Genomic DNA, 11,344 nt, shown 5'->3' with positions numbered 1-11,344 from the left:
CTGCCTCAGCCTCCTGAGCAGCTGGGATTACAGATGCGTGTCACCGTGCCCGGCTAAGTTTTTGTGTTTTTAGTAGAGACTGGGTTTCACTGTGTTAGCCAGGATGGTCTCGATCTCCTGACCTCGTGATTTGCCTACCTCGACCTCCCAACATGATGGGATTACAGGCATGAGCCACTGCTCCCAGCTTTATTATTCTCTTCTTTCAAAGTAGTTACAGTATTTAGGAATGTATCTATCATCACTCTTCTTTGCCCCCAAAAACCCTTTAAAACGGTCAGGTTCACATTCAACACTAATTTATTTCTTCCTTGCTAAGGTCTAGATGGGTACTGATGATTTGTGGGCACTAATCTTCCATGCAGGGATTCAGGGATCCAGGCTTGTTGTATCTTGCGGTTCCATCATGTTTAACGTGTTTCCACACTTGGCCTGCTTTGTTCATCTGTGTAAAGTCACGTGAACATGAAGGATTATGTGTGAGTTCCATCCAGGCCCAGAGGTGGTACCTACGATGTCCACTCAAATTCTGCTGGCTGGAACACATAGCATTAGCTGCACAACACACAGAAACATCATCTGTGAGCTAGAAAGAAGAGATGAGTTAGATAACCAGCCAGCTGCAGTTACCAGTCTTTCCCTTTGCCTCGGGCTCCAGGATGGCTGGGTAGGGTACTATTAATCCTCTTGTCTTAAATCCAGTGCCTCCAGCGAGGGTCTCCCTCACTACACCCTTGTCCTGGCCCTGGTGGGCAGCTCATTCCCAAGAGAAAAAAAAGATGTTGGGCCATTCTGAGTTGGTGCAGCTAATTCTTAGTAATTTACAAAAATCTACTAAGTCACTTCACTTTTCCTGGATGGAGTGAGTCAAAAACCAAGAGGGTTTCATGAATTAAGCTCCCTCCACATGGAAGGAATAAACTAAAGTGGGATGGAAGCAACATTCCCTGCATTTCCAGTTATTTTCTAGATGCAGAACATGAGCTGTCTTGAGAGACGCATTCAAAAGCATAAGTTAAGAGTTTAGGGGGGCTAGGCGCAGTGGCTCACGCCTGTAATCCCAGCACTTTGGGAGGCCGAGGAGGGTGGATCACAATAGGTCAAGAGATCGAGACCATCCTGGTCAACATGGTGAAACCCCGTCTCTACTAAAAATACAAAAAATTAGCTGGGCATGGTGGTGCGTGCCTGTAATCCCAGCTACTCAGGAGGCTGAGGCAGGAGAATTGCCTGAACCCAGGAGGCGGAGGTTGCGGTGAGCCGAGATCGCGCCATTGCACTCCAGCCTGGGTAACAAGAGCGAAACTCCATCTCAAAAAAAAAAAAAAAAAAAGTTCAGGCGGGGCATGATAGCTTACGCCTGTAATCCCAGCACTTTGGGAGGCTGAGGCGGGCGGATCATGAGGTCAGGAGTTCGAGACCAGTCTGGCCAAAATGGTGAAACCCTGTTTCTATTAAATATACAAAAATTAGCCAGGCATGGTGGTGCATGCCTGTAGTCCCAGCTACTAAGGAGGCTGAGGCAGAAGAATTGCTTGAACCTGGGAGGCAGAGGTTGTGGTTAACCAAGATCATGCCACTGCACTCCACTCCAGCCTAGGCAACAAAACAAGGCTCTTTTTTTTTTTTTTTTTTTTTTTTTTTTGAGACGGAGTCCAAATGTAGGGAAAGTCTGTATCTACTTTGATTAAGAAATGGTACCATTGGATGTGAAAGCAGCCGGTCCTGACAGCCACCTTTGTCATTGATCTGGTCAGCTGGACAGACATTTCTCAAAGCTCTTTACCACATCTTTGATACTCCAAGGTGGCCCATGGACCAAAAGGATCGGTATCACCAGGTAGAAGGATAGAAATGCGGAATCTCAGGCCGCAGCCTTGCCTTCTGAATTAGACAGTTAACCAACCAAAGGCCCAGTTGATTCATAGGCACCTTAAAGTCAGAGAAACACTTTCAGAAGAATAAAAGAATGTGATTTCAAATTTATACCTGTTTTCTAAATTATTTACGGTACAACGTATGTTACTTCATAGCCTTCCATTTAGAAATGCATTAAGTCAACTCTAGTTTCCTGCTGTTTTTTTTTAAACAACTTCATGGGAAATCATCGTGCTTTTAGGAAATTGACCACCAGGTACATCTCTGCTTGGTTCCTAGGTGGTAGACATGCTCTGTTAAACTTAGTGCTTGAGTTGGTTATTGAGCTTGATGAAAGGTAGGCTGCAAGAGTGAATTTAAGAATGTGAGCGTGAATTATGAAAAATAGTAGTAAGTTGAGGCTTAGAGTAAAACTGTTTATTAGCTGCATTGCATGGTTTTAATAGGAGGTAGAGACTTATGAATATATTTTTTATAATACATGCTGCTGATGACATTTTGTTCAACTGCTTAATTTTTGTTTTTGTTTTTGTTCTGTTTTGTTTTGTTTTTGAGATGAAGTCTGGCTTTGTTACCCAGGCTGGAGTGCGGTGGCGTGATCTCGACTCACTGCAACCTCCGCCTCCTGGATTGCAGCAATTCTTGTGCCTCAGCCTCCTGAGTAGCTGGGATTACAGGCGCCTGCCACCACGCCTGGCTAATTTTTGTATTTTTAGTAGAGACGGGTTTTACCGTGTTGGCCGGGCTGGTCTTGAACTCCTGGCCTCAAATGATCCATCCACCTTGGCCTCCCAAAGTGTTGGGATTACAGGCCTGAGCCACCATACCCAGCCTTAACTGCTTAATTTTCAATAAGATAAAATTACAGCTTAGATATTTTCCAATGTCATCTTTTTTGATTCAAGGCACATTGAAGATCAGGTAATATTTTGGGTTTTAAAGCCTGCAGAACTAAACTAATGTTGTGATTTGTGAGTTCTTAAAATCTTTTAAGAAGACTGATAATGACTTTATGACTTGGAAGCTATAAATTGTAACTGTATTTATATTCACATCTTAAAGGACTAGTGTATATATGACAATTTATTTATGTATATATTGACATAAATAAGGAGTAAAATTAAATTCGGTGTGGTTATAAAGTAATGAATCCAGTTTTTATGTTTTACTTTTGGAAACATTATTTTATAATTATGATACAATGTTGTAAGGTTAACCATAATAAGTCCAGATAATTAAGCTAGACACTGTGGGTAATAGGAAGATAGACATCTACTCTTACATAAGCCTCTAATGAGTTTCTAGTTCAGTTAGTGAAATAAGGCACACAACTATTGTGTAATCTGCTACTAACAAGTGATTTGGCCACATCATGCAATTTATTTCTCAGAGGTTTCCTCATTTGTAAAATGAAGTTTGAATTGAATCTCTAAAATTTCTTCTAGCCTTAAGACGGTAATGATGATGAATTCTATTATATGATAATAATTGTAATTAATATGATTCAGTTCTTCAGGTGTGTCTCTTCACATGATGGAATTTTTTATCTTTGGGGAATAAATAATCACTTTTCTTAAGCTAAGATTTAGAAAGTAGATTTAGTTGTATAACAAAGGCATCGGAATTATGCCTCAACGATTGTACTAGTAGTTCTTTGACCATTTCTTTCAGCACATATTTATCAACTTTTAACCTTGTAAATCCTTAGGGAAATACATATCTTGGTAATCTTCTAAGAGGAGCTGCTCTATTATAGTCCCAAATTTTAATAAGTGAGGAATTTGTTCTCTTTGGTCCAAAATGTTCTCTGAAAAAGATCTTATTTTCCCAGTGATTCTCTTAGGAAGGAAACTTGATCATTCTCCTTTGTTCTGGAGTGTTACACAAGTGTTAAACCTTTTGTTCTGGTGTTACACCTTTGTTCTGGTAAGCAGTGCTACTGAAAGAGAATTTGAGAAATTATCCCTTTGGGTGAGGATGGTTTGTTTCAAGTGGTTTTTTTTTTTTTTTTTTCCCTCCAACATGCACTCTCTCTCTCTTTACTTTAGCTTTCTATATCTAGTTTAATAAAAACATTTCCAAGATGGTAACTTTGAAGGCTCTACAAGTTATATTGCAGGTATAGGAATAGGAAGACTTTGCTTAATGAGTCAGGTGAGATTAAGTCAAAGAATATATGTGTCTAGCAAGTGGTGGAAGCTTAGGACCCATTCTTAAAATCAGGGAGAAATAAAATTGGCAGTAAAACAAAATGGCCAACTTTGACTCTTTTGACAAACTCCTGAGGGAAGGCTAGTCACCCGTTTCTGTCCATGGCTTTGTATTCGTGGTGGTGGTGACTTAAAGCCGTTGTTCTCTTTTAATGAATTGTGAGGTTGATCCTCCAGCTAATCCTGGAACTTACCAGCTTAACTGCAGAACCTTTTCGATATCCAAATCTTTGTACCACTCATTTTTTACTCTTGTCTACAGAGTAGAAGAGATGTCAGTAAATTTATTTTATATCAAAACACTCCTTAAGTATTTATGAACACATGATTGTGGGTTTTTTAGTCTCTTTGCTCACCAATTTGAAATTTGTTTTATTTTGTTTTGTTTTCTTTTAATAGTGATAGGATCTCACCCTGTCACCCAGACTGAAGTGTGGTGGTGTGATCAGAGCTTACTGCAGCTACTAACTCCTGGGCTCAAGGGATCCTTTCTCCTCAGCCTCCTGAGCAGCTGGGACTACAGGCATGCACCACCATACCCTGCTAATGGAAAAAAAAAAGAATTGTAGAGGTAGAGTCTTGCTGTGTTGCCCAGGCTGGTCTTAAACTCCTGAGCTCAAGTGATACTCCTGCCTCGGCCTCCCAAAGCACTGGGATTACAGGCATGAGCACCACACCCAACCTCTTTTTCTGAATTAAAAAAAAAAAAAAAACCCGAGTGTACTAAAAGGTTATGTGAAAGTTGAATTGTTGGTGGCTTCTTCATTTTTCTCTCACTCTTATGAACCACTAGCTTTTAAATCTAAAACATTTAGTCTTAACTTTAGTGGAGTTTCACAACCATTAAAAATGTTTTTATACGGCTGGGTGTGGTGAAATAATAAACCCAAGTGTACCAAAAGGTTATGTGAAAGTTGAATGGTTGATGGCTTCTTCATTTTTCTATCACTCTTATGAACCACTAGCTTTTAAATCTAAAACATTTAGTCTTAACTTTAGTGGAGTTTCACAACCATTAAAAATGTTTTTATATGGCTGGGCGTGGTGGCTCATGCCTGTAATCCCAGCACTTTAGGAGGCTGAGGGGGGCGGATCATGAGGTCAGGAGTTCGAAACCAGCCTCACCAACATGGTGAAACCCTGTCTGTATTAAACATTCAAAAATTAGCCAGGCATGGTGACATGCACCTGTAATCCCAGCTATTCAGGAGGCCGAGGCTGGAGAAATCACTTGAACCTGGAAGGCAGAGGTTGCAGTGAGCTGAGATCGCACCACTACACTCTAGCCTGGATGACAGAGTGAAACTACGTTTCCAAAAAAAAAAAAAGTTTTTTTACTATAATGACATGGGAAAATGCCTGGGAGACAATGCTGACCACAGTATATGAGGTTAGCATATACTGTGGTCAGCATAAAGGCCAAACTCAGAGCGAATATATAATATATATAAAATATTTTGTATATGTTAATATATTTATATATATGTATGTATAATGTACATATATAGTAATGTGCACATTATAAAGGATCCTGCCACCCTTTTTAATACAACAGTTTGGCAAATGATCAGATGTCAAAGATTGTGAAGATTTCAGTTTAGTATTATTAATAAATGAGAAAAACTGGACCCCTTTTCTACAAAATTTTTTTTTTTTAATTAGGCATGCTGGCACATACCTATAGTCACAGCTACTTGGGAGTCTGAGGTGGGAGATCACTTGAGCCTAGGAGGTTGAGACTGCAGTAAGCTGTAATCACACCACTGCACTGCAGCTTGGGGGACAAAGTGAGACCTTGTCTCAGAAAAAAAAAGACAACTGGTAAAAACAAACATAGGACTAGTGATATAATTATTTATCCTCCTTTTATACTATTTAAAAAAATAACTTTGACATATGAGCCATTTACTTTATTCAGGTTTAAAAATCATCTTTTATGTACTTTGGAAGGGGGAATTCGGGCAATAAAAATTCCATTAATTGAAGCTAACAACTGTTTACAGAGACAAATAATTCCCACAATTTATGCTAAGTGCATGTTTGCAGTGCGCTTTGCCCATGTTTGCTTCCACCAAAATCTGTTCACTGAGTATTGGCCTTTAGGGAAGCAGAAAGGTGTAGCATATTTAGTGCTTTTCGGAAGTTATATCCCACGCATGTAAGCCTAAAAATGAATAAATATATTTATTTAAACGTTTAGCTTGCATGTATTTTATACTGGATGATTAAAAATGTTAATTTATGTTTCATAAAAGCTTTTATTAAGGCTCTTGCCAATAAACTATTTAGTGATTTCACTAAGGAGTTATATGGTAAAAAGAGTTAACACATTTACAGTTTCATCAGTATATCAATCATACAGCCCTCATTTTAGGGTCACAACCGCTTTTTGGATGTGCGTATGTGCACATGCTGTTGAAATAAACATTGCAGCCTTTTTTATATTCTGTTAAAGGCTGCTTTCAGGATGCTCGGCCAGAAACACACAGAGCACTGTTAGTAAAGAAAACTGATGTTTCAGTTTTAACATAGTTCCTATTCTCCTGGTTTTATTCCAGCCACTAAAGTTTGAAAACAGAGAAAACATTGCAAGATAGAAAAATGAGACCTCTTAATTCAGCAGTTTGAATGAACACACAGAATGGCATTTTTTTTCCCTCCCTCACGGATATATTTTTTTCTTTACAGCAGTACTGTGACATCTGATTGACATTGAATACTAGGATTAGAAAGTCAGTTCAAGCATTTGTGTATCTGTATGTTTGTAGTCCTAGCTTGAACATGTGGACCTTTCTTAGGCACTGCCGTTTGACCAAAAGCATAATAAAATTTGAGTTATGTCTCAAAAGTGGCTGGGTGTGGTGGCTCACACCTGTAATCCCAGTGGTTTGGGAGGCTGTCGCAGGCAGATCACCAGAGGTCAGGAGTTTGTGGCCAGCCTGGCCAATGTGGAAACTCCGTCTCTACTAAAAATACAACAGTCAGCCACGCATGATGGTACACACCTGTAGTCCCAGCTACTCGAGTGAGGCTGACGCAGGAGAATTACCTGAAACCAGGATGTGGAGGTTGTAGTGAGCCGAGATTGGACCACTGCGCTTCAGCCTGGGTGGGAAAGCAAGACTCTGTCTCAAAAAAACAGTAATAATTGATTTGTAAAACATTGTAGATTTGAATGCTTTTATGGGTGTTTTTAAAGGTTTAATTTTTAAGTGTACAGTTCAATAGTTTTCAGTATCTAACATTGTGTAACCATCATCATTATATAGTTTTAGAACATACTCGCAAAAGAAACATCATCCCAGTTAGCAGCCACTTTCTGTTCCCTTCCTCTCTGCCCCTTCCCAGCCTTAAGAACCACTGATCTACTTTTTGTCTCCATAGGTTTGCCTATTCTGGACATTTCATGTAAATAGTGTCGTATAATACGTAGACTTTTGTGACTGGCTTCTTTCATTTGGTATAATATTTTCACGTGTAATACTGTATCCGTGTTGCACTATGTGTCAATTTGCATTGCTTTCTATTGCTGAAGAATATTTTGTTGTATGTGTAACACCACATTTTGTTTTCTGCTCATCAGTTGATGGACGTGTGAGTTCTATGTTGTAACTATTAATGAATAGTACTTCTATTAAGAATCATGTACATTTGTATTCAAGTTTTCATGTGGACATATATTTTCATTCCTCTTCAGTAGATTCTAGGAGTAGAATTGCTGGGTCATGTGGTACTTAAGTCTTCTTTGGTCACTATAATAAATTACCGTACACTGGATGGCTTAAACAACAAAATTTTATTTTCTCACAGTTCTGGAGGCTGGAAAGTTCAAGTTGAAGGTTATTTTCTGGGTTTGTTTCTAATGAGAGCTCTCCTCCTCTTCTCAGGGTACTCTAATTTGGTAGAGAGAGGGGGTGAACTGAGGGTGGGAGAGCATTCTGGTGTCACTTCCCCTTCTTAGAAAGAAACCAGCTCTGTTGGATCAAAACTCCACCCTTATGACTGCATTTAACCTTAATCATCTCCTTAAAGGTTCTGTCTCCAGCATAGTTGCATAAGGCTGATTAGGGCTTCACATATGAATTGGGGAGGGGGTGGGGGACAGTTAAGTCCGTAATATATGGTAGCTCTCTAACATTTCGAGAGACTTCCAGCAGAATACCACTTTAGCCTTTAAGAATTGACAACTTTAGGTTGGGTGAGATGGCTCACGCCTGTAATCCCAGCACTTTGGGAGGCCGAGATGGGTGGATTATCTGAGGTCGGGAGTTCAAGACCAGCCTGGCCAACATGGTGACAACCCATCTCTATTAAAAAAAAAAAAAAATTGACAACTTTTTTTTCCTTCAGTTTGGAAATGCCATATGTTTAAGATAGGAATGAAAACAAAGGAAGGAGAAATGTGAGTTCTTCATTGATCTTCAGCTCGTTTGCTGGGCCTTCATGGTCTGTCTAATAATTACTCTGCATGAAAATAATAGGGGGCCCTTCTGAGAATGAAAGGGACATGATTACTAATCATCCTGGGACAACAGACATGTTGGGACTATTGTAAGGATATCTGGGTGAATTGTCACTCTGTCAATCAACAAGAAGAAAAAACTTGCTAGATTTAGCTCCTTCGCTCTGACAAGTCCCTGGGAGTGGGAAAGAAGCATTTCAGTTGTGAAGTCAGGCACGGGGTTAATGAGCAATGTCTCCATCTTCCATTCTGCCCCATTCCCTCAAATTAAAAAGGTGTCTTGAAAAGGGGTAGTAGATTAGCTAATTATATCTTAATTACCCACATCAATAGTTGTGGGTTCTACATGTGAAAATAAAGTGATTGAAACTAATCAAGGGGTGGCCTGTTAATTTTTTTAATAGTTAACTTGAATTAAACATTTTATTTCTTCTAGGGAACAACAAATCATTGAATCTTCAGAGCATCTGAGACTAAAAAACTTTGAACTGTCCTGAAAAACCTAGAAGACAGATCATTTTTCCTACCCTCTCATTTGAAAGGAATTGAAGAAATAAAATGGCAGAGGTTTAAGTTTACTCTTCAGGATGAATGATGATAATTTAGATGATAAAACAGAAGATGAATTGCAAACCTTCTTTACCAGTAATAATGATGGAAATACACATGGATACAACCCAAAATCACCACCTACACAAAACTCTTCAGTCAGCAGTGTGAAATGGAATTCTGCCAACCCAGATGACATGGTGGTTGATTACGAAACTGACCCTTCTGTGGTCACTGGTGAAAATACTTCTTTAAGCCCTCAGTGTATTGAGGTATTTGATCATGAAAAGTCTTCTAGTGACTTCCTTAGTAAGCAGGTGTTAGATAAGCATAAAGATTCGATTTGTCAGTCTCCTGCACTTGTAGGTACAGACAAGCCTGAATATCTGCAACATAATTATCAATGCTTAGAAGAAGTTCAGGGCCAGAGTGTTGAGCCAGCTTTGCCTTTTGTGTGGAAGCCTAATGATGATTTGAAATGTACAGGCTACTCTGCTGCCTTGGAGCTAAACCAGACATTTGACATGACAGTGGATAAAGTTAACTGCACCTTTATATCATCACATCATGCCGTCGGAAAGAGTCAGTCTTTCCATACCACTGGAAGTCTGCCACCAACTGGTGGGAGAAGTGGAAATACATCTTTATCCTATTCCTCTTGGACATCTTCCCATTCTGATAAGAGGCATGCAAGAGAAACTACTTTTGATAGAGAACGCTTTGAAAGCCCTCAAGCTACACCATCAGAACCCCAAGACATGACTTACACAGCGTTTTCTGATGTGGTGATGCAAACTGAGGATTTTGTTCCAGATATTGGAAATCAGTGTCCATGCTCTTCAGGAAAGGTCACCAGTGAGTACACAGATGGCTCACAGCAGAGACTAGTTGGAGAAAAAGAGATACAAGCTCTAACACCAGTTTCTGATGGCATGGAAGTCCCCAATGGGTCTGCATTACAAGAGTTCTTTTGTTTATCCAAACATGAATCCAATAGCGAGTTGCATTCACAGAGCTCATACAGGCAAAAGGAAATGGGCCAAAATCTAAGAGAGACAGTGTCCAATTGTCTTATTGATGATGAATGCCCTTTAGTGGTGCCAGCTTTTGATAAAAGTGAAGCCCAAGTGCTGAACCCAGAGCATAAAGTCACTGAGACTGAAGACACACAAATGGCCTCCAAAGGAAAGGATTTGGGAACCCAGAATCGTACCTCAGAATTGATTCTCAGTAGCCCGCCAGGACAAAAGGTGGGTTCGCCATTTGAACTGACTTGGGATGCAAATAATATGGTCATTAGCACAAACAACACGATGTGCATGTCAACACCAGTCCTAGAACCCACGGAAGTAACCTTTTCTGTTTCACCTATTGAAGCAACAGAGAAATGTAAGAAAGTGGAGAAGAGTAATCGAGGGCCTAAAAATGTGCCAGACTCGAAGGGGGCACCTGTGAACATGTGTAAACCTAGTCTAGGAAAATCAACAACCAAAACGAATACCCTAACAGGCTGCAAAGTTAGAAAAACTGAAATTATAAGTTATCCCAGACCAAACTTCAAGAATGTCAAAGCAAAAGTTATGTCTAGACCAGTGTTGCAATCCAAAGATGCTGCTTTATCAAAGGTCACTCCCAGACCTCAGCTGACCAGTGCCTCATCACCCTCATCAGTGTCTTCCTCAAGACAGCCAGCAACAGTCTTGAGCAGAACGCCAAGATCTGACTTGAATGCAGACAAAAAGGCAGAAATTCTAATTAACAAGACACATAAGCAGCAGTTTAATAAACTCATTACTAGCCAGGCTGTGCGTGTTACAACTCATTCTAAAAATGCTTCACACAAGGTTCCAAGAACAACATCTGCCGTGAAATCGAATCAGGAAGATGTTGACAAAGCCAGTTCTTCCAACTCAGCATGCGAGGCCGGGTCTGTAGCTGCGTTGTTTCAGAAGATCAAAGGCATACTCCCCGTCAAAATGGAAAGTGCAGAATGTTTGGAAATGGCATATGTTCCCAACATTGATAGGATTAGCCCTGAAAAGAAGGGTGAAAAAGAAAATGGAACATCTATGGAAAAACAAGAGCTGAAACAAGAGATTATGAATGACACTTTTGAATATGGTTCTCTGTTTTTGGTAAGTAATAAATATATGTATATATATTTTGCATGCTTCAGAGAACCCTGGGGAAAACTAAGATATGTTACCAATTAGTTATCTATTAGTCAATAATATTGCAGAACCAG

At 39.7% G+C, this 11,344-nt stretch overlaps 1 protein-coding gene across 2 annotated transcripts in view; it reads left to right on the top strand.

The window, feature by feature from the left end:
* Positions 1-8,986: 8,986 nt before the first annotated feature.
* The window catches only part of MTUS1 (microtubule associated scaffold protein 1), a 110,468-nt gene continuing 108,110 nt past the window's right edge, over positions 8,987-11,344 (top strand). For both annotated transcript variants that reach the window (XM_064368715.1, XM_064368714.1), the window contains exon 1: positions 8,987-11,234. In XM_064368715.1, coding sequence (XP_064224785.1) covers positions 9,138-11,234 — 2,097 coding nt within the window. In that variant the 5' untranslated portion in view covers positions 8,987-9,137. The remainder of the gene's footprint in view (positions 11,235-11,344) is intronic.

This window comes from Aotus nancymaae, unplaced genomic scaffold (assembly GCF_030222135.1).
Source record: "Aotus nancymaae isolate 86718 unplaced genomic scaffold, 86718_ANA_hifiasm-v0.15.2.pri h1tg000079l, whole genome shotgun sequence".
In the NCBI taxonomy this organism is placed as follows: domain Eukaryota; kingdom Metazoa; phylum Chordata; class Mammalia; order Primates; family Aotidae; genus Aotus; species Aotus nancymaae.
Note: the sequence above shows the minus strand (reverse complement) of the source record. Positions and strands in the feature narration are given on the sequence as shown.